Source organism: Trichomycterus rosablanca, chromosome 15 (genome assembly GCF_030014385.1).
Source record: "Trichomycterus rosablanca isolate fTriRos1 chromosome 15, fTriRos1.hap1, whole genome shotgun sequence".
Classification (NCBI taxonomy): Eukaryota; Metazoa; Chordata; class Actinopteri; order Siluriformes; family Trichomycteridae; genus Trichomycterus; species Trichomycterus rosablanca.
Window position 1 is genome coordinate 11,634,405 of NC_086002.1, and position 22,628 is coordinate 11,657,032.

Here is a 22,628-nt window from a genome sequence, read left to right on the forward strand (position 1 = left end):
GAAGCATGCAGAGAAACAGATGGACTACAGTCAGTAATTGTAGAACTACACAGTGCTCCTATATGGTAGGTGAAGCTGATAAAATGGACAGTGAGTGTAGAAACAAGGAGGTGGTTTTAATATTATGGTTGATCAGTGTATGTCTTATATGTATACCCATGTCACTGCCAGATTATAAAACTGGCTGTTGGTCTAGTTTTAAATAGATTAAAAAAAAACAGGAGTAGGGTGATGACTTTTTAATAATAAAAATATTTACATTACACTTTAGGTTCACTTTTAAATGGAAATGTACAAATATTTTATACAAAATCTCTGTCAGGATATTTAGGCTTCTTGGAGGTCAATACATGATTCAATCACACACATGCGCTCAGTTGCTAATCTAGATACACCTACCGTTTGTAGGTATAATAAATTTAAGCAATTTGTTTAACCTATTAACCACAGGACCACGTTCATACAGCCATGAGAGCTCAAAATAAAAATACCAGTGGCCAACTTGCTGTTAGTGTAAAGTAAAAATGTCTAGAACCAACAACAAGCTTACAGAGCAGGACCATCAAGTGGATCAAGCAACATCTAAATAAGTGTTTGTTGAAGCTGTAGACATTTGGTTTCTATAGAAAAGCAGTTGCCCACAATGCTTAATTCAACATCTGTGCTAATGTGTACAATGATGGCTTTGTGTTAAGCACAAATCCATTCATTGTTGGACTAGGGGGGATGGAAATGCATTTTATGGCATTAACATTCTAATAAGCTCCAACTTTGTAGCAACAGTTTAATTAGTGAGTGCCAACAAATAAAGATCCTAACAGAAATCCTGATAGTAAGTCCTTAGCTTAACCTCTTTAGGGATGAATTGGAATGTAGACAGCAAGCCAAATAATCCAAAATGAATGCTGATTTCGCTGAGGCTTGTGGCCTGACAACAGTGGATCTCTGTTGTCCTGTTTGGTGAGGGCCAACAAATAGAGGTTCTAGTGGAAATCCTAATAGTAAGTCCTAAGCTTAACCTGTTGGGATGAATTGGAATACAGCCGACCAGCCAAATAATCCAAAATGAATGTTGATTTTGCTAAGGTTTGTGGCTAAAAGTGAATCTCTGCTGTCCCGTTTGGTGAGGGCCAACAAATAGAGGTTCTAGTAGAACTCCTAATAGTAAGTCCTTAGCTTAACCTCTTTAGGGATGAATTGGAATGTAGACAGCAAGCCAAATAATCCAAAATGAATGCTAATTTCACTGAGGCTTGTGGCTAAAAGTGATTCTCTATCATCATGTTTCCAAATGTAGTAAAATACCCACCAAAAGAACTTGATTTTTGTGCTAACAATAGTCCACCACACACATAATATGCAATTCCATAGTGTTTTTTTTATTAACAGGGTAGATGGGGGCGAACTGTCAAAAACTGTACACCTCCGAAGTGAACCTATCTTATTTATCCTAATAAAATGTCCAATCAGTCTAATTCTAGGTAAGCGTACCTATTAAATTGGCAACTGAGTACACATGAGCACATATACACACCAATATTACACAACTGTAGCAAATACACAAATAAATAGACGTAAAATATATACAGGAATTACAAGACAGCATAGCAACAGAACTGTACAACATCCAAATCACACGGGATTGATAATATAGCGAGTACGGATCGGAATTATGGTTTGTATAGTCGGAATTTGACACATAGTAAAGGTTCATGCCCACAAATGATAAAACCATGGGGGAGTACACATGCAATGGCACACCACATCACGGGTCCGCTTTATTAATGGGTCGAGGCGAAACTTCTCACCGCACGCATGCAACACTGGACCTGCAGACACTTGATTTTTCTTTTATTCTTGACTTTTTTTAACACGGGAGAACAGTCAGTCTGTCGGTTAAGTGCCATTCGAAAAGGGAACATTGAGGTGTATTTAAAAGCAAAAGAGAAGCAAAACTCACTCAGGTTATGGTTGCATATCCATTTATCATCATTATTCAAATTTTCTTTTCCAATGGTTGATTTTTCTCCCGTCGTCCCAGTTTTCCCACTCTGACTGGAGTTAAGAATGTCTGGGATCGCGTTTCTTTCTAGTATTTTCTTACATAATTTCCTTATTGCTCTGACATAGCCAGATGTTTCTCTTGGTTCTGTTCCTCTCCACTGGATGGTCTTTGGTTCCTTCGGTTCTTGTGTTCCTGAGGAGCTGGGTTTGGGGGTTTGTGGACGATTTGCTCCAGTGTGAGCTTTAGTGCTGTTCCATGACTGACCTCAAATGGTGCTTTTTTACCTTGGGTTCTACAGATAAGTGAAACAGGAGGTGTTAGGTTACAGGTCGATTGTGAAAAAAAAAAAAATGAACATGAACCTTATTGTCAAAAGGAATGTTTCTAGAACAGGATCCAATTTAAAATTCTTTTGTTTGTTTTTAAGGCATTACATGGGCAAGCTCCATCATATGTCTCAGAGTTACTTAGTTCTTACTCGGGATCTAGGTCTCTGAGATCTTCAGACCAGTTACTGCTGGCTGTTCCTCGGTCACGACTGAAGCTGAAGGGTGATCGTGCCTTCTCAGTTGCTGCTCCTAAGCTATGGAATAGCCTACCACTGAATATTAGGTCTGCTCCCTCTCTTACAGTCTTTAAATCAAGACTGAAAACACACTTTTTTAAATTGTCATTTGATTCTTAAGTGTTGTGCAATCTTGTTAAGTATTTATTTATGTTTTATTTTTTTACATTTCTCGGTATTTTATGTTTGTATTGTACAGCACTTTGGTTGACTGTCATTTTAAATGTGCTTTATAAATAAATTGTACTTACTTACTTACTAACATTTTGTGGAATCCATGCCGTGAAAAATGAAGGTTGTTTTAGGAGACTACATGGAAGTAATGTCAAAAAAGAAGTGTTATGATGTATAATAAGGATGTAAAAGCTTACTGTAGTGTAAGACAGGCTTGGCATGGCCTGGAGTCTGGAAAATTCTGGATGTTGTCGGTCCCTGACCTCCGGTGGTGATCACTCCCACCTCCAGCCTGTAGACAGATGCCAGCTGCAAACCAGATACCACCAGGATGTTCCTCTCCTACAGCAGGTCAGGGATACAGAGAAATGAGGTTCAGAATGGAAGCAAAATGGCAAAATGGAATCTGGAATGAGCAAAGTTGATTGGAGTCTAAAGAGTGATTCCTTGTAAAGATTGTGTAATACTTTGTGTATGAGGTACTTAATGTCCAAAGACGTAGTAGCAGGACTGACATCTTAGTGTTTAAGATACTGGACTAGTGCTCAGAAGGTCGCTGGTTTGAGATCCACAGCCACAAGTTGCCACTGGTCTCCTGAGCAAGGCCCAAGTTGCCAGTGGTCTACTCTGCTAGATGTCAGTTATAAGGTCAGCTGTGTAATTCATGGGTCAGTACATTTCTGATTAGAGCAGACAAAGACTAAACCCATATAAATTGTATGTGCAGGTGGTTTGGGAATTTCAAGGACTTTCAAGGACAGGTTTTACACGATATAATTAAAAACAGATGCCATGAGGATGGTAATAATATTTGTATGGAAAAATGTACACATGCAAGATTGAAAAGGTTTTTTTTTAATAAACAGACCCTTTTGAGAATCGAGTGAAGGTTATAGACCCCCTCTCTAGAAAAAATTTGTATAGTATTAAGTATCAAACAATCAGGCTGGTTAAGCAAACACCTGGTCTAGTGAGAGACATAGTGGCAGGGCTGATATGTTAGTGTTTAAGATACTTGACTAGTGCTCAGGTTGCTGGTTTGAGCTCCACCACCACAAGTTGCCGTTGGTCTCCTGAGCAAGGCCCTTAAACCTCAATTGCTTTGGATAAAATCAACAACTAAATGTCAGTTATAAGGTCAGCTGTGTAATCATGGGTCAGTATATTTCTGATTAGAGCAGATAAAGACTAAACCCATATAAATTGTATGTGCAGGTAGTTTGGGAATTTCAAGGACTTTCAGGCACATATTTTACAAGAAATAATTAAAAACAGGTGCCATGAGGATAATAATATTTGGCCAAGTAGTCTGAGCTATATGAGGTCATGCACAAGAACAGAAATAAAATCAATGGCTTCAAAAGACAGCCAATTAATTTGTACGCACAGCCGTATACCTGCAAGGTTGATTTTTTTATTTATTTTTTTAATAACAGACCCTTTTGAGAATCTGATGAAAGTGAAAATGCATGAATATTATTTTATTTGAATATTAAATGCCTCATATACAAATTATTAAACAATCTTCACAAAGAATTGTGTGCTCCACTCTTTTCATGAACAGCCAATCCATGAATAAATGAAACACATCCATCATCCATCTATTGTAAATTAAACAAATGCAAACTGCAACTACGCCCAACGTTTTAATTGACTGTGATGGTTGTAGTTGATTTTATTAAATAAGGAGATTAAATTGTGGCGGGGTCTTCGACAAGCCAACACATATGTCATCTTTGACATCCAACTCATTTTAGTTTTTCATTTTTATACTAAGAAGTGCGAAAGATTCTGACACACAGAGGTATGTAGTAGCAAATGGAATCAGATCATCCATGGCTTGCTTTGCCAACCAATAGCAGATTTATGTATTTATTGAATTTACATTACATAACTTTCCCTGTACTCAGATCTTCATCACTGATAGTGTCTAAAGAAAGGAAGAAAGGGATTACGAATCCCTGTCTCAACTTTTAAAATCCCCTGAGCAGAAGAAACTTTTGAAAGAGTTCTGCGGTGTAACCAGATGTCTGAAGATTTCTGCCTTCAAAGAAACTGACACTCTCGATTCCATCTTGGAAGAGAATTTAAGAAGTTGGCATAGCTGTCTGACTCTAATCTGCTCTTCCACAGTGGCAGCCTGGCCAGAAAAGCTTGTAGTCTAGCATCCATAATAGTTACTGCAGGGCCTGAATCAAACATTCATCCATTCATTGTCTCTTTTACCACCGTTTTATCCTATTCATGGTCACAGTGAGTACAATTTACTGGGCAAAAGGTAGATAACAGGTTGCCAGTCCATCACAGGGCGCAAACACACACACACATTTACACACACAGTCTCCAGTTAACCTGACTGTGGGGGGAAACCAGAGCTCCAAGAGGAAACCCATGCAGACACGAGGAGAACATATAAACTCCACACAGAAAAGACCCGGACCACTCCACATGGGAATCAAACCCAGGACCTTCTTGCTGTGAGGTGACAGTAGCCCCTTGATAATGTTCTGATATTGGGCAACCTCTGCCTGAAGTTCAATCATTAAACCAAGGTTGAGGAACCCTGATGTAATGGAACATGTAGTAGCAAGGAAGTAATATCTTAGTGTTTAAAGTACTGGACTAGTGCTCAGAAGGTTGTTGGTTTGAGCTTCACCACTACAAGTTGCCCCTACTGGTCTCCTCAACTGCTTTGAATACAAGCACCTGCTAAAGCTCAGTTATAAGGTCAGCTGTGTAATTCCTGAGTCAGTGAATGTCTGATTAGAGGAGACAAAGACTAAACCCATATAAATGATATGTGCAGGTGGTTTGGGAACTCACCGGAGGGAGGATCTGGGACTGAGAGATAAGATTGTTGGCCTGGTTGGTTTTGCGTTTCTCAGCTGTAACGTCCGCCCAGGTGACCTGGTAACCTGTGACCTGCTGAGGGGGTCGGGTTACAGCCACCACCCATGAGAACAGAGCCGTTACGTTGCTACCATGGATTGAAAAGGCTGCCGTTAGGTTCTCTGCTCTGGCTTGGACCTTTGAAGGAGCGACTGTTGAATAAAGCAGAAAAGACAATAAAATAAGAAATAATTATTCACCTGATTTGATATGATCAGGTTTAAAAGTTAGTTGTGATCTAAATACATCATCTTTAGGTAATAATTACAAAATATGTGCTAATGAACCATAGTATAAAAATATATTACATAAAGAAATCATATATTTGTATATTTGTGAAGGAGCCAAAACACCATAACCACAGTAAAGTATGAAGGTGGGATCATCATGATATGGGGCTGCCTCTCTGCAAACAGTACTAGGGTATTAAACATCATCTGATGACACATGAATGGTATAAAGTAAATTGACATATTAGAAGAGAATTTTAACTTATCAGTCGAGAAACTAAATCTTGATGCTTAAAGAAGACAATGACCCCAGACATAAAGACTTAAAATAGTGAGGGTGACTGCCTGGCCAAGCCAATCTCCAGGCCCAAGACTCAAGATTTAAAAATGGTAAGTTTGTCTGAGGGCCCCTATAATTATCTGTACTATAAAGGCAATTTTTAATTAAATACAGGTAAAATAGAAGATTTTTTACCATGAAAGTCTTAAAGCTGTAATTACAACCAATATTGAAGTACTAATCTCAATTATTTGTGCTGTCTGGTGGCCTCACTCACTCACTCACTCATGTCAGTTATAAGGTCAGCTGTGTAATTCATGGGTCAGTACATTTCTGATTAGAGCAGACAAAGACTCAACCCATATAAATTGTATGTGCAGGTGGTTTGGGAATTTCAAGGACTTTCAGGCACAGGTTTCAGAAGATATCATTAAAAACAGATGCCAAAAAGGATGGTAAATATATAATAATATTTGGCCAAGTAGTCTGAGCTATAGGAGGACTGACTGACTGACTGACTGACTGACTGACTGAAGGTAAGAAACACTCAGGATGGGTCACCAGTCCTTTACAGGGCCAATACACACACCACAACTTTACCAGCTTCAATTAACCTGACTGCATGTCTTTGGACTGTGAGAGGAAACCAGAGCTCCCAGAGACACAGGGAGAACATACAAACTCCACACAGAAAGGACCCAGACCGCTCCACCTGGAAATTAAACCCAGGACCTTTTTGCTGTGGGGTGACAGCAAGCCACTGTGCCACCCTGATGGCTTTTTTACCCATATAAACTGATTCATTTGAATCAACTGAATGTGTTCCAACATACATTCGAATGAAAATACCCAAATGAAGCAACGTGTCTTGATGCTGAAGATACTAACCTGCTTCTCCGGTGCAGCTTATAGGTTTGAAGGTCTTTCCTTGAATGGCTGAACAGGGCGGGGTAGAGAAGGTGGTGCTCTCTGCTTGTGCTTGGCTTTTGAACCCGACAGCCTGGATGATAACTTTATATTTGCAGGAGAACTGCAGTCCAGGTAGAGTGGCATAATTCTCCTGAAAAATAACACAATAAAAAGAGCATTTATTGTCCAGTAAAACTGTAGATGACATTTTCAATCCATGCTTGATTGATTTCTGCATTGCAGTGTAATGAAAATTCTGAGGAAATGAATTGTTAGACATTAATGGCACCAATATTGACATGCATAGTTATTGCATATTATATTCTAGATCTAGATTGTGCTAGATTTCTAAATGGAACTATTTATGATTGATGCATGTGATTTCCCCTTTGGTGTTTTTTTTTTACTACAGGTGATAAATCATTGTTTCCTGTAGTTATTCATCTTATAGCAGAATATCTGTCAGGGTTCAGCCTTGTACCTGTATATTCATGCCAGGTAAGATAAATTGAGAGTATACCTGAGTAATGAGCTTCTCTTGGACCCTGCTTCCGTTATGAGAACAAAACTCAGGGAACCACAGCACACGGTACCGGTGCACAGTCAAATCTGATGAGAAAGAAATGCAAACGCTTTATATTTAGCAACTAGACCAGATACAAATCAAACGTATGATGCATTCTGAATGCACTACTATATCAACCACTTGATGAAATGTCATTCAACAGAAATAAAAACACTAGGTGCAGGGCAATTCAGGACAGGGTGCCAATTAATCAGAGATAAACCATCATATCTTTGTAGACTCCTGGCAGTGTCTCAGCAGTGGTGTGCTAGTGTGAAAGGCTGCTGCACCCACTACCGTGTCTGGATGGTGAGATGTAATCCAAGCACCACCAAACAGGGCTGTCATAAATATAAAGCCTCTGGAACATGGGCGATATGTTTAAACATGAACAAGAAAAGTCATAAATTACAGAACTGACAAATTAGAAGCTGCGGGCACTGTTTACAGTCAAGCAAGCTTTACATAAAAACAGCATTGGTAAAGCTTGACTAGAGTGTGCTGCTGATCACATGAACAAACAAAAAGCAACAGTAGGAGACACTACACACTAAGTCAGACACTAATCCTAGAACAACGCAAAACTTGCTTGCCTGTGAACAATGTCATCCATGTTCCAGAGACTTTAAATCTCTGACACACCTGTTTGGTAGTGCTTAGATTACATCTCACCAGCCAGACACAGTGGATGGTGCAGCGCTCCATTACACTGGCCCACCAACTGGGTGTCTACACAGACATGGCGGTTTATCTCTGAGGGGAGTGATGGCCAAAGCCCTGCGATGGATTGGCACCCCGTCCTGGGTTTACCTGCCCTGCACCCAGTGTTTCCTGGCAAAACCAGACCCTTCATGACTCCAACCCTGATAAAGCAGTAAATGCTGTATAAGAATTAACAAGACGAAATACATTCCTGATTTCTTACACGGATGTATTTTATGCAGTGAACAGTGACTGATCTGACATAAATATAAGAATTTTATATCACACGTATAGCTGTTTCAAACATTCACAATGTGTTGCACATTTTCCATGTTGGAGAAACTTGTTGAAGCCGATACTCTGATATTCTGATATCAGTATTACATCCAAAACAGAAAATGACACTGCTGTATTTGTAGAAAACTATTTTTATTATCTGTGACATTTCAGTCCCCAGGACATTATATTTACATTTACATTTGTGGCATTTAGCAGACAATTTTATCCAAAGTGACTTACAATTATGAATAAACATCATTTAAGCAATTAAGTGTTAAGGGCCTAGCTCAGGGGTCCAAAAGTGTCAACCTTAAGGTGGTGGGACTTGAACCTTACGATTGTTAGTCCAGTACCTTAACTGCTAAGCTACAGCTGCTTTATTTAAGTGGTTGTTAGATGGATGGACGGTGGTTCATACGCTAATGTTACATTACATTTACATTTTCTAGTATACTTATGCATTTAGTAGACACTTATATCCAAAGTGACTTACAGTACCGTGACAGTGCACATTATGAGCATTTGAGGGTTAGGGGCCTTGCTCAAGGCCCAGCAGTGGCAACCTGGCAGTGGTGGAGCTTGAACCAGTGACCTTTCGATTACTAGTCCAGCACCTTAACCACTAGGCTACAACTGCCCAACAATTACAAAAATGACTAAAAAGTGTGGCTGGGAGGGTCCAATTCTAAATAAGCATGAACTAAAAGCAGGTTCCTCTCAGAACAGAACCGAGCGTTGAATTGATCGTACGCTTTGGTTTCTCTCATACCCCTTTTCCACCAAAAAAAACATGGTTCTTGAACCGGTTCTGTTCAGGTTTCTTAGAACCTTGGTGTTCTGTACAGAACCGATGCGCGTTTCCACCGGTTTTTGAGAACCAAGCAGCGTCATTAACGGTGGGCGTTACTTAACGAAAGTTAAGAGTAGTAATAGGGCTGTCGCGCTAACCGCAATTTTGAAATATCGCGGTATAGACCAGCCAACCGCAGGGCATGCCAAGCAACCGCATCACCGCGATATTCACGTTTTTTCTTTCTTTCTTAACTTTTTTTTGTTGTTGCAGGGTCCATCTTGTTTTATACGCTTACAATCGGGCGTAATAAGTGTTAAATAAATTCATAATGAAAATTAGCTAGGAGCGACATTTTCCCGCAACCTGTTCGCATGCGTTGCTGCTGAGTGTCAGGCTTTGTGTTTTAAAATGTAAACAATCACAACAGGAATTATAGGCAAGTTTATTAATAATCAAATTGAGTTCACACTCAATAAAATACTTGTAATTTAGACTATATTCAAACAGCCTCGGCGTACTAAAACACTTAATGACGGTTAATATGGCATTGCAGCCTGCAAATATTCTCTTTCTGGCTTGCTGGAATGATTTAAATGTATTTTTTCGTTGAATAAAAATTTATTGAAACGAATAATAACTTAAAATGTAGTATATATTGTTATGTTAATTATATCTACTAAATAGATAGTTAATAGTGGCGCAATAACCAGGCTAGATTTGCTTTGATCTGTAAAGTCGCATGCAGGATCAGTACACGTGTATTAGTGCAACATCGGTAACGTCGGGAACATCTCTACCCCACTCAGATCCTCTCTAAACCACATCAGATGAACATGTTGGTTCTTCTAGCGCGCATGATAACGCAGGTTTAAACTCTTACAGACTTTATTCTTTATTCTATTTTTTTTTTACCATATTTTGATTAGATGTGCATTTAAAATATTTAGCCTAAACTCTTTTTTTTTCGTTTCACAGTGTATATCTATCCTAGGCTAGAAGCTAAATTTAAACCTTTTTTAATAGAGAAAAGACGCGCGCATCCCTGCTCTGTTCTGTATTTAACATTAAACACGCATTTCATTGGTCTTAAAGCTGTCTCATCTTTGTCATTATAAAGCAATAATATACCGAATCATAGCCTAACAATAAAGCTTGTTTATATAGCTCTAAAATCCAGATTAATTAAGTAATTAAAAAAAAAAAAAAAAAAAAAATTTAGATAGCTTGAATATCGCAAGGGGAAATTCTTTCACCGCGACAGCCCTAAGTAGTAATATCATGGTGGAGTGTGTAGATTATGTGCGAGCATTTGTGCTGTTGTTACAGATGTTCGTTTTTATGCAAAAAGCATCGCTCAGCTGTTGGGGATAAGAAGACGCAGATGTGTTTGTATCAGTTGTTGTTTTCTTTAGTTGATTGACGTGAGAAGCGTTTTGGGCTTCACTTTCACCGCGACTCTCGGCGCAAAATGCCGGTTTACTCAGCGCTCGACTTGAGCGATAAAACATCACTAAAGTTCCACAACACGAACAAACATCTGTGTGAAATAACCATCAAATCTACTCTAAAAGCTCCACATGTATCTGTGTTTAACTGGATTTACTTCACGTGTGGTGTTTATGCAGCTCGGGGAGTCGAAAAAGCTTCACGCTTTATTTTTCACGTTAAGCGTTTTCCGTTCTGTCCGGGTCACTTTTACCGCGTCATATCACACAATTCATCCTTTTAAAGGCGCTTTGAAAATATCAGCGGCAAACTGGCTCAAAATTTAATCAGGTGAACTTTAAAAGATAAAAATGCAGCGACAAGCTCCATACGAGACACCAGCTGACGCCATTGTTGCTGTCGCTATGCTGTACAACATGACACGCCCACACATGGACGTCACGGTTCGCGCTGAAAAACCAAGTATTCTGTGGTGCCAGATTGGCCCGCTAGTTCGCTGTCTGGAACCTCTTTTTTTTCCGTGGAAACACGCGGAACCGGTTCAAAATCAAGTTCGGGAACCGGAACGGGCTCCATTCCACGTCGGTGGAAAAGGGGCATCACTGAAATTGAATCGTGGCCAAAATACAAACCTCACTAAGCAATGCAATGACTTTTGTAGTTTTATAGCTCTATATACTAAAAATAACCTGAGGATATCAAATCAACGGCATAATAAAGTATGAACTGCAGCTCCTTCTTAGTGAGCACAGACACAGCAAGTACATTCATGCTTGCACATGATTAAGGGTGCGCTGATTTGAGTAAATCAGTTTGTTTACACAAAGGCAGATCCACGCTTTGAGGTGCCGTCCTTTTCAAAAAGCACTACAGAGTTTTTCCTTGTTGACACAGACAGATGAAAGAGAAGATCTATCGTTCCCCTCTTACCTCGTTTCTTCCAGTAAACTCGAACCTGGAGCTGCCCGTCCTGGTAGAATGGCGTGCCTACATCCAGCATGTCTGACTGACCTTTCTGAATCACAGGACTGGCTGTGGGCTTGGATTCTGAAATGATGCCATTCAAAATATAGATATTAAAAATAAATAAATAAAACAAATTCCATTCGTGTGATGTTTGTGTTAGAGTGCTGCACCACCCCCAAAGCTCTCAGTTTTAATTCAGTCACATTTTAGCAGATTGTTATACAATTCAAGGAATTGAGGGTCAATTGCCTTGCTCTTGGGCCCAAATGTGGCAGAGGTGGGGCTTGAACCAGCAACCCTCTAATGAATTTACGTTTGTGGCATTTAGCAGACGCTTTTATCCAAAGCGACTTACAATTATGACTGAATTCAATTCAAGCAAATGAGGGTTGCTTGAGGGTGGCAACTAGGTGGTGGTAAGGCTTGAACCAGCACCTTCTGATTACTAGTCCAGCACCTTAACCACTAAGTTACTGCTATCCTAATCTGATCCATATTTCAGTACCCTAATTACTCTTTTTCTTCTCTTTTTACTCCCAACTGACCGCAGTCAATTTGTCTTCCGCTGCTGGAGACTCCGGTCATGTCCAAGCAGGGTAATATTAGCCTGCCTCAAGCTCCCTCCAACGTGTGCCAGTTTATAACCCTTCTTGTTCGCCAACACCTTCAGTGAATTCGCGTCTGAGGCCAGAATTTGCACGCGGAAAGCCACGCCCTGATCTCCAGGCTTCTCCCTTTCCTGTACAGGCACCTTGGGCTACTAACCAGGGACCTTGCACCTCAAAGACCCCACCCAATTTTCCCATGGAAAAAAACAATGGCCAATTTTGACTGATGTAGGCACTGCTGATTATGCCCGCCAAGGGGACGCCAAGCCAACAGTTTCGAAAGCTCTGGTGTGCTAGCGGATTATCTTGCTGTGCCACCTGGGCGCCCAAATCCATTATTAATAGGTGTATACAATAAAGCATACAACTAAGCATTCTCATTCTCATGATTCTAACCGTGCCATTAGAATGGCTCGCAATTGGCATTGACTTCCAACCTGGCACTCTGATATGAATAATTAATTATTAATAATTAATTATTAATATATATATAATTATTAATATATATAATTATTAATATATATAATTATTAATATTAATATATAATATTAATATTATTTAGCATAAGCCTACAAACTGCTAAATCTTATCATGAACAAAAATCGCCAGACCATCAGCTGCAACATTTACTATAAGGTTCTATTTATTTTTATTTATGCATTTTCTCCCTATTTCTCCAGATTTAACATAGCCAATTAATCCGAGGAGGGTATATTCACCTGCCCCATGCCCCCTCCAATGCGTTCACAGTCCCTCAACTCTTTTTTTTAGCCATGCTTCATGGATTTGCCCATGAGGCTCCTCCACTTCTGCACAGGTGCCTCAGGCTTCGGGTGCTAACCTTGCACAGGGTCCTTGCACAGCGTCTGAAGACCCCACCCACTTTAGTAGTGTCTGCTGCAGGCACTGAGAGTTTAGTATCTGAGCACTGGTGTGCTAGTGGAATATCCCGCTGAGCACCTGGGCGCCTTACTATCAGGTTCTAATCCACCTCCGGAGCAACGTCACCACAAGAACTAGTGAGTGGATGCTGCATAGGCATATGGGTCTGCGGGACCCGGGTTAAATTCTCACTGGAATTGTTCATGTGGTTTTCTCTAGCTACACCAGATTCCAAAAATATCCAAGATGAATTAGCTTTTGCTTCAAGGTAGAAATGTACAAGTGTTGCCATGCCATGAATCCTTTATATACCTACCATAATCGCTTCAGTGTATTTAATTCAGTGTAACACTTAAGAGTAGTGTCATTCAAGTATGTCCAATACATACAGTGTATTCTCTCTATTGACTAGCGGTAAATAAAAGCTAACGTTAATGCATGTAGTCATGTCATCCAGCAACACTAGCCTTCAGGCTCGCATAGTTGCATTAGCATTGTTCGTCAGAAGAAGTGAGTGGAGTACCGGTTTCTTGATGTGTTGAGAAGCGCAGGATGGCTTTGGTGCCCTTTAGAGGGAGCTGCTCCCAGTAGGAAACAGCCTGCAGCTCCACTGTGTAGTTCCTGTTCTCCCTCAAGCCTTCCAGCTCCACCGTGTCTGTGTCCTGCACGACCACAAACACACACACACACACACACACATTAGTGCCACGGATATAAAGACTAATTAAAATGAACAAATACACTGGCTTATTATCTAATTCACCGTCCTCTGTTCAAGTGCCTCATGTTTACTGGATAATTTGCAATATGAGATGGTCCTATCTATCCTACGGCAATTCAGTTAGCAAAGGTTAATCAAAATCACCTCCTTGTTTCTACACTCACTGTCCATTTCATCAGCTCCACTTACCATATAAAAGCACTTTGTTGTTTTACAATTACTGACTGTAGTCCATCTGTTTCTCTGCATGCTTTGTATGGTCAGGACTCTCCCAGGTATTATTTGGGTGGTGAATCATTCTCAGCACTGCAGTGACACTAACATGGTGGTGTGTTAGTGTGTGTTGTGCTGGTATGAGTGGATCAGACATAGTCCACCAACCTAAAATATATCCAGTCAACAGCGCCCTGTGGGCAGCGTCCTGTGACCACTGATGAAGATCTATAAGATGACCAGCTCAAACAGCAGCAATAGATGAGCGATCATCTCTGACTTTACATCTACAAGGTGGACCAACTAGGTAGGAGTGTCTGATAGAGTGGACAGTGAGTGGACACGCTATTTAAAAACTCCAGCAGCGCTGCTGTGTCTGATCCACTCATACCAGCACAACACACACTAACACACCACCACCATGTCAGTGTCACTGCAGTGCTGAGAATCATCCACCACTTAAATAATACCTACTCTGTGGGGGTCCTGACCATTGAAAAGCAGGCTAAAAAAGCATGCAGAGAAACAGATGGACTACACTCAGTGATTGTAGAACTACAAAGTGCTTCTATATGGTAAGTGGAGCTGATAAAATGGACAGGAGGTGGTTTTAATGTTATGGCTGATCAGTATACGTGCATACATGTAAAAAGATGTATTAACTAGGTGACAGAACAGCCCCAAAACCCCAAAAAATATAAAAATAAATGCCCACTTTTATACATGAGCTCACACATGCATGACATTGGTTAGCGTCACTCACTGTCATATCGTGAAACGTTTTAGGACTTACACTTACATAATACATGATGTAATACTTTTCTATTATGTGATATTATTCAGGCATTGGTCCACTAATCAATCATAAATAAATAGCATCATTTTCCCTTCTAATTGAGTCTTCAAATACAGTGTGGGAGTTTTTTTATTTTTAATTAAACCGATGTTTTAATGGATGTGTCAGCTGATTCAGCTGTAATTTAAAGAATTAAAGAATTCCATTTTATAAGAAAATACCAACACCCTATTAGACTGTCTGAAAAATGTAGCATGCACATCAAACACAAACAGTTCTGAAGATTGCTAAGGAGAGGAAAAAAAGAAGTCCTTGAAAATGATCTCACTTGAAGAAAAACAGTTTTGTTGTTATTAGGATTTTACGTTCTGAAATAAAACGAGAATTGATAGGCTGTTCTTGGCCATGTGCCGGACAGAGCTGTGAAGCCCTGCGTGCCTTATGCAACACGATACCATCCTGGCATCCAATTTAAAGCTTTGCACGATCAAAGGAACACTCGCCAGTTGTTTATCCTTCGCCTTTCTGCACTGTTATACTTCATTTATCGTGGCTTGCTGGATGAAATCGAATAAAAGGGGGGAGTTGGGGTTTGCCTCCAAGCTGCTGGTGGTGGGGGGTGGGGGACTGAAATAAGATTAAGAAGATGAGTAGAATTAGAATTACCCCATTGATGGTTTTTCTCCGCCTCAGTTTAGGAGGCATGTTGGGCTCTTGTCCGGTGAGCGTCCAGCTCCAGGCCAGTCTGTAGTGGTGCACTGGGACGTCTGGGTCCACCGGAGCCACCCAGCTCACACCCACCGATACCGACCTGTCCGAGCCAGAGGTCGTGTGAGTGACCTGTAGGTCAGAGGGCGCCGGAGGAGGAGAGGGATCTGAGGACGCCAAATGGCAACATGATTAGTAATGAGAGGATGAGTAATGATTCCTCCCCCTTAATTGCTTATTGAGCCTGATGCAGAATGAGATGCCTTTCTATTTGTCAAATATACAACCCCAAATCAGAAAATGCAAATAAAAAATAACAATGCAGTGTTTCTTACATTTACTGATTGTAGACAGTATGAACCTGAGATATTTCATGTTTTGTCTGCTCAATTTCATTTCATTTGTTAATATACCTTTATATACCATTTCTGTATTTCAGGCCTGCAACACATTCCAAAAAAAGTTGGGACAGAGGCAATTCAGGGCTAGTAATGATGTAATTCCAAACCGGTGATGTTAACAGGTGATTGTAATCATGGTTTGGTCCAAAAGCAGCATCCAGGAAAGGCTGAGTCTTTGATGAGCAAAGAAAGATTGGAAGGGATTTGCATATTTCTCCCTCTACAGTGCATAATAGCATTAAACCATTCAAGGTATTGGGAGGAATTTCAGTGTGTAAAGGCCAAGGGTGCAAGTTGAAGCTGAACGCCCGTGATCTTCGATCCCTCAGACGGCACTGCATCAAGAACCGCTACTCAACAATAGCTGATAGAACCACATGGGTGAGGGATTACTTTGGTAAACCTTTGTCAAGCACTACAATACAGAGTTACATGCACAAATGCCACTTAAAACTTTACTGTGCAAAACAGCGGCGTCGACTTCTCTGAGCTTGGAGGCACCTAGGATGGACCATCACAAAGTGGAAACGTGTATTGTGCCAAAACGTCTGGCAACATTACAAAGTGGTAAATGCTTTACTGTCCCAACTTTTTTTGGAATGTGTTGCAGGCCTGAAATGCAGGAATAGATGTTTATTAATAAATGAAATTAAGTTGAGCAGATAAAACATGAAAAACACTGTCTGCAATTAAATAAAAGTCAAAGTAAATGTAAGAAACTTTTTATTTGCATTTGCTGTCCCAACTTTTTCTGATTTGGGATTGTACATGTGTACAGTACAATGAGATTTTTTGCAAACTGTGTTGAGAGCACAGGATCAGCCATTCAGTGTCAGTCAGTGGCTGCTTGGCAGAGCCAGATTCGAACCCACAAACTTTCAATTGACAGACAAGAGCTCTGCTTACTGATCTTGGTTAAAACAAAGCAGTAAAAGGAGTTCATTTAGTTCCAAATCATGAAATAAAATAGACATTTAGATGTTTGTACTTGCAGCAGTTCTTGTTTTATGTATGTATATATATTTTTGTTCTATTTAATTATGCATTTCCTTTCCTTTTCCTCCCGATTTAGCGTAACCAATTAGACCTCCACTGCTGGGTATCCCGAATGCATTCATGCAGGTATATTTGCCTGCTACACACCCCTTTCGATGCGTGAGCAGCCCTCAACCCCTGTCCTTACGCAGCATTTTCAGACCCCACCCATTTAGTCCCACCCAGCAGACTTGGTGGCCAATTTTTGTCCGCTGCAAGCACTGCCAGTTGTGCCCGCTAGATGACACCCAGCCGACCGGTAGCAGAGCCGAGATTCAAACCGGGGTGTTCAGAATCTCAGTGCTGGTGTGCTAGCAGAATATCCCGCTGCGCCACCTGGGCGTCATGTATATATCCTCTGGGGGGGCCGAGGCAATGACGCTTCCTCTGACATGTGCGCAGCCAATTTCTTCTTTTCACCTACCAGCGACGAGTTCTCACAAAGCTTACTGCACATAGAAAGCCACATGCTGAGCGCGATCAGCCGCGCCCTGAGCAGGCACCTCAACCGCACAGCAAAGACGAGAATCCCCGTTTTAGCCCAACTCAACTCCCCACCATCCCCAAAAGACCCACAGCCAATCATAAGTCTTTATTTATGCATTTGTCATTGTTTCTCCCAATTTTTAATTGGGGGGGTAATTTTGCCTGCCTCACGCTCCCTCTGACGTGTACGCAGTCCGCAGCCCCTCTTATTCGCCCACACTATCAGTGAATTCGCACGTAGAGAGGCATACAGGCACCTTAGGCTACTAACCAGGCTCCTTGCACAGCGTTTAAGACCCCACCCACTTTTCGGTCCGGTCTTTTCCCACCCGGCAGACTTAATTGCCGATCTTGTCTGCTGCAGGAATTGCAGGCGCCCAACCGACCGGTAGCAGTGCTGAGTTTCGATGTCGAGGACTTTAGAATCTTGGTACTGGTGTGCTAGCGGATTATCCTGCTGCCCTGTGTTGGCACCTGGTGGACTAACAGCAGGTAAGTGTGAATGAAAAATAGATGGAAAACCCCATATTGTCTCACCTTTGGAAGTTCTGAAGTGTCTGCTGGGGGTGGTGTATCCCCTCGTTCCATGCACATTAACAGCAGCCACTCTGAACTGATACCAGCGTCCTGGGCGAATATCAGTCAGCCACACGCGTTCCTCTGAGGTCTATGAGAGAGGATGAAAGATTCAGAATGTGCAGCATGAAACTGGATGAGTGATGCACAGAAAGACTGAGTAAGTGTCTGACTCACAGCACTGAGGGAAATAAATCATAAACGGAATCGACATAGGAATGAATGGATAGAGGAAGAAGGGGCTTGTCTAAATATACACCATATGGTCAAAAGTATGTGAACACCTGACCATTCCAAAAGCATTCGGTACTGACTTCCAAATCAGCCTTCAATCTTCTGTCGGGGGGAAACTGTGGCCATTCGGTCAAAAGAGCATTTGTGAGGTCAGGCACTGACGTTGGACAAGAAGACCTGGCTTGTAATCAGCCTTACAATTTATTCCAGCTGTGTTCATCTGGGTTAAGGTCACTGTAGTTCCTCCACACTAAACTGGACAGACCGTGCCTTTATGGATCTAGCTTTGCACACAGGCTACACAGTCATGCCGAAACACTCACTCACTCATTCGCTGTCTTAACCACTTATCCAATTAGGGTCACGGGGTGCTGGAGCCTATCCCAGATTTTCAATGGGCGCAAGGCACACAGTAACACCCTGGACGGGGCGCCAGTCTATCGCGAGGCAGACACACACACACATACACACACCCATTCACCTACAGGGCAATTCAGGGTCTTGACTGCATGTATTTGGACTGTGGGAGGAAACCGGAGCTCCCAGAAAAAACCCCCGCAGACACGAGGAGAACATGCAACCTCGCACAGAAAGGACCCGGACCGGACCGGACCGAACCGGCCCGCCTGGGGATCGAACCCAGGACCTTCTTGCTGTGAGGCGACAGTGCTACCCACTGAGCCACCGTGCCGCCCCCATGCTAAAACAGCAAATTAATAATGATCTGTTTTATAGAATGGATTTTATACTGGTGCGGCAGGTGTGACACTGGTCCACAATTGCTGAGGTCAAGGTTCAAATCTCAGCTGTACTACTGGCAGACGGGGGTCTACACAGACATGACTGACTATGTCTAACTATGTTAGATGGCGGGTTATGTTAATATAATAAAAGATCCATCCCACTTATCCTCATAGCATAACTAACCACTTATTTTACACTGGATTTTCCTCACTGTTTCACTTTTAAACTTGTGTTATAGCTCGGGCATGTTAAGTTTGGTTCACAGTAACTGTTGTTCGTACAGCCTGAGATGCTTTCACTACGTCATAGGGATGTAACGATACACTCTACCCACGATGCGATACGATTCACGATACTGGGTTCACGATACGATTTTTTTCCCGATTTTTTTTAAACAAAATGAAATTGAAGACAAATGATGACGGTTTCCTTTTATTATTTCTCTTTACAGTATTTGTGCTTATCTTTTATTTATCTAAATAATAAATGCCCTTTTATTTCTGAGGTAGGTACAAACTATGCCAAATAATGCTTACCGTGTAAAAAAAAACTGAAATGAAAATTTCAAACAAATCCAACATTATATAAATAAATGAATAATACAAATAAAGAAAGTATCCTCACATAAATACATTTGGCTGGAAAATCCTCTACCTGGCAACCTTGTGAAGTGCCGTCGACCAGGCGAGGTGAATAAAACCAGTGCCCTCTGCTGGGTTTTTTTAGGTGACCATCGATTCATCTTAAATGAATAACCGTTTCGAATCGTGGCACATGTGCACCGATTTTTAACTGTCTTGTGGTGCATCGTTACATCCCAACTATCAATTAGTTCATCTCATTGGAGGCACTTTGAAACGGTCAGTGACGAACGGGCTGAAGAACTGCGATTGACTGCCGACTGCCTTACGCCCAATGTTTCCCGGGGGAGCTGGGCACGCCATGACCCAAATAAAAAATGAAATGAAAGATTTAATACTGTAATGGGGAAAAATGAGTATGACTGGAACCCCAAAACTAAATAATTAGCAGGGTATGGGTGTCCACATACATATGGCTATACGGTGTACTCGGAACCTCTAAGAAATGTAGATCCTAAGAACCTGGGTTCGATCATCTCCTCCAGACACTACACACCCGTCCCGTTAATAAAAAAATAAAAAATTAAAGGCAAATTATGAAAGCACACACATACCTGTGCCACCACTTGCCACTCGGTTGCGCCATCCTCACTGGGGTGGATGCCGTAATTCCAGCGTCTCTGCAGTACGTTCAGCACCGGCTCTGCGGACACGTTGAATTTGGAGGACCAGCGCACCTCCAACACGCCAGAAGGTAATTCTTCAAACACCAGCTCCTTCCTAGGCTTCAGAGGAGCGCCTGCATGCAAGATACAGTAATATCTATTCATATCATAATTCATAATTAACAACCTATTTATGTAGTCATGTATAGTGCTGTGAGCTTTTATTAACTTATTATTATAAACATCAGTCAGTCATCAGTGTTATGCTGAAACTTCAACTAAAAAGCACCAACACAACAAACAACATTGTTTACATTAGTAAGCAGTAGATCAGTGCAGTTAAAGCAGTGCGACTAAGCAATGTCACCTAAACTATTTGGGGGAATTTCCCTGTTTCCAACTTCCCCCTTTTTTTGAGGGAGGGGGGTTGGGTGGGGCGAAGAAAATTTAAATCATCTTCTTGTATACAAAGATACATACATGAAAAGGTTTAAATGTTATAATATTTTAATATAATACTCAAACAAACACATCTGGGTGTTCCAAATTTTCCAAAAATGCTTTCTCTCCACTGGAGCTTACCCCCGCTCCAATTGAAAAGAGTGAGACTAACACACGCCCCATCCGACACGTGTGCAGTAGCCGACTGCATCTTTTCTCCTGCACGAGGCGAGTTCATATGCGAATCAGCTTTGTGTACGGAGAGCCACACCCTGATCAGCATTATTCCTCAAATACAGTGTATCACAAAAGTGAGTACACCCCTCACATTTCTGCAAATATTTTATTATATCTTTTCATGGGACAACACTATAGAAATAAAACTTGGATATAACTTAGAGTAGTCAGTGTACAGCTTGTATAGCAGTGTAGATTTACTGTCTTCTGAAAATAACTCAACACACAGCCATTAATGTCTAAATAGCTGGCAACATAAGTGAGTACACCCCACAGTGAACATGTCCAAATTGTGCCCAAAGTGTCAATATTTTGTGTGACCACCATTATTATCCAGCACTGCCTTAACCCTCCTGGGCATGGAATTCACCAGAGCTGCACAGGTTGCTACTGGAATCCTCTTCCACTCCTCCATGATGACATCACGGAGCTGGTGGATGTTAGACACCTTGAACTCCTCCACCTTCCACTTGAGGATGTGCCACAGCTGCTCAATTGGGTTTAGTCCATCACCTTTACCTTCAGCTTCCTCAGCAAGGCAGTTGTCATCTTGGAGGTTGTGTTTGGGGTCGTTATCCCGTTGAAAGGAAGGGGATCATGCTCTGTTTCAGAATGTCACAGTACATGTTGGAATTCATGTTTCCCTCAATGAACTGCAGCTCCCCAGTGCCAGCAACACTCATGCAGCCCAAGACCATGATGCTACCACCACCATGCTTGACTGTAGGCAAGATACAGTTGTCTTGGTACTTCTCACCAGGGCGCCGCCACACATGCTGGACACCATCTGAGCCAAACAAGTTAATCTTGGTCTCGTCAGACCACAGGGCATTCCAGTAATCCATGTTCTTGGACTGCTTGTCTTCAGCAAACTGTTTGCGGGCTTTCTTGTGCGTCAGCTTCCTTCTGGGATGACGACCATGCAGACCGAGTTGATGCAGTGTGCGGCGTATGGTCTGAGCACTGACAGGCTGACCTCCCACGTCTTCAACCTCTGCAGCAATGCTGGCAGCACTCATGTGTCTATTTTTTAAAGCCAACCTCTGGATATGACGCCGAACACGTGGACTCAACTTCTTTGGTTGACCCTGGCGAAGCCTGTTCCGAGTGGAACCTGTCCTGGAAAACCGCTGTATGACCTTGGCCACCATGCTGTAGCTCAGTTTCAGGGTGTTAGCAATCTTCTTATAGCCCAGGCCATCTTTGTGGAGAGCAACAATTCTATTTCTCACATCCTCAGAGAGTTCTTTGCCATGAGGTGCCATGTTGAATATCCAGTGGCCAGTATGAGAGAATTGTACCCAAAACACCAAATTTACCAGCTCTGCTCCCCATTTACACCTGGGACCTTGACACATGACACCAGGGAGGGACAACGACACATTTGGGCACAATTTGGACATGTTCACTGTGGGGTGTACTCACTTATGTTGCCAGCTATTTAGACATTAATGGCTGTGTGTTGAGTTATTTTCAGAAGACAGTAAATCTACACTG

General features: G+C 41.6%; 1 protein-coding gene across 1 annotated transcript in view; it reads right to left on the bottom strand.

Annotated features, from left to right (window-relative positions):
- Positions 1-224: 224 nt before the first annotated feature.
- The window catches only part of anos1a (anosmin 1a), a 58,185-nt gene continuing 35,781 nt past the window's right edge, over positions 225-22,628 (bottom strand). The window contains exons 5-15 of the mRNA XM_063010852.1: positions 20,403-20,587; positions 18,191-18,320; positions 15,690-15,898; positions 13,817-13,955; positions 12,449-12,484; positions 11,768-11,884; positions 7,573-7,661; positions 7,032-7,203; positions 5,568-5,785; positions 2,942-3,086; positions 225-2,297 (exon numbers count right to left, since the gene is read on the bottom strand). Coding sequence (XP_062866922.1) covers positions 2,248-2,297; positions 2,942-3,086; positions 5,568-5,785; positions 7,032-7,203; positions 7,573-7,661; positions 11,768-11,884; positions 12,449-12,484; positions 13,817-13,955; positions 15,690-15,898; positions 18,191-18,320; positions 20,403-20,587 — 1,490 coding nt within the window. The 3' untranslated portion in view covers positions 225-2,247. The remainder of the gene's footprint in view (positions 2,298-2,941; positions 3,087-5,567; positions 5,786-7,031; positions 7,204-7,572; positions 7,662-11,767; positions 11,885-12,448; positions 12,485-13,816; positions 13,956-15,689; positions 15,899-18,190; positions 18,321-20,402; positions 20,588-22,628) is intronic.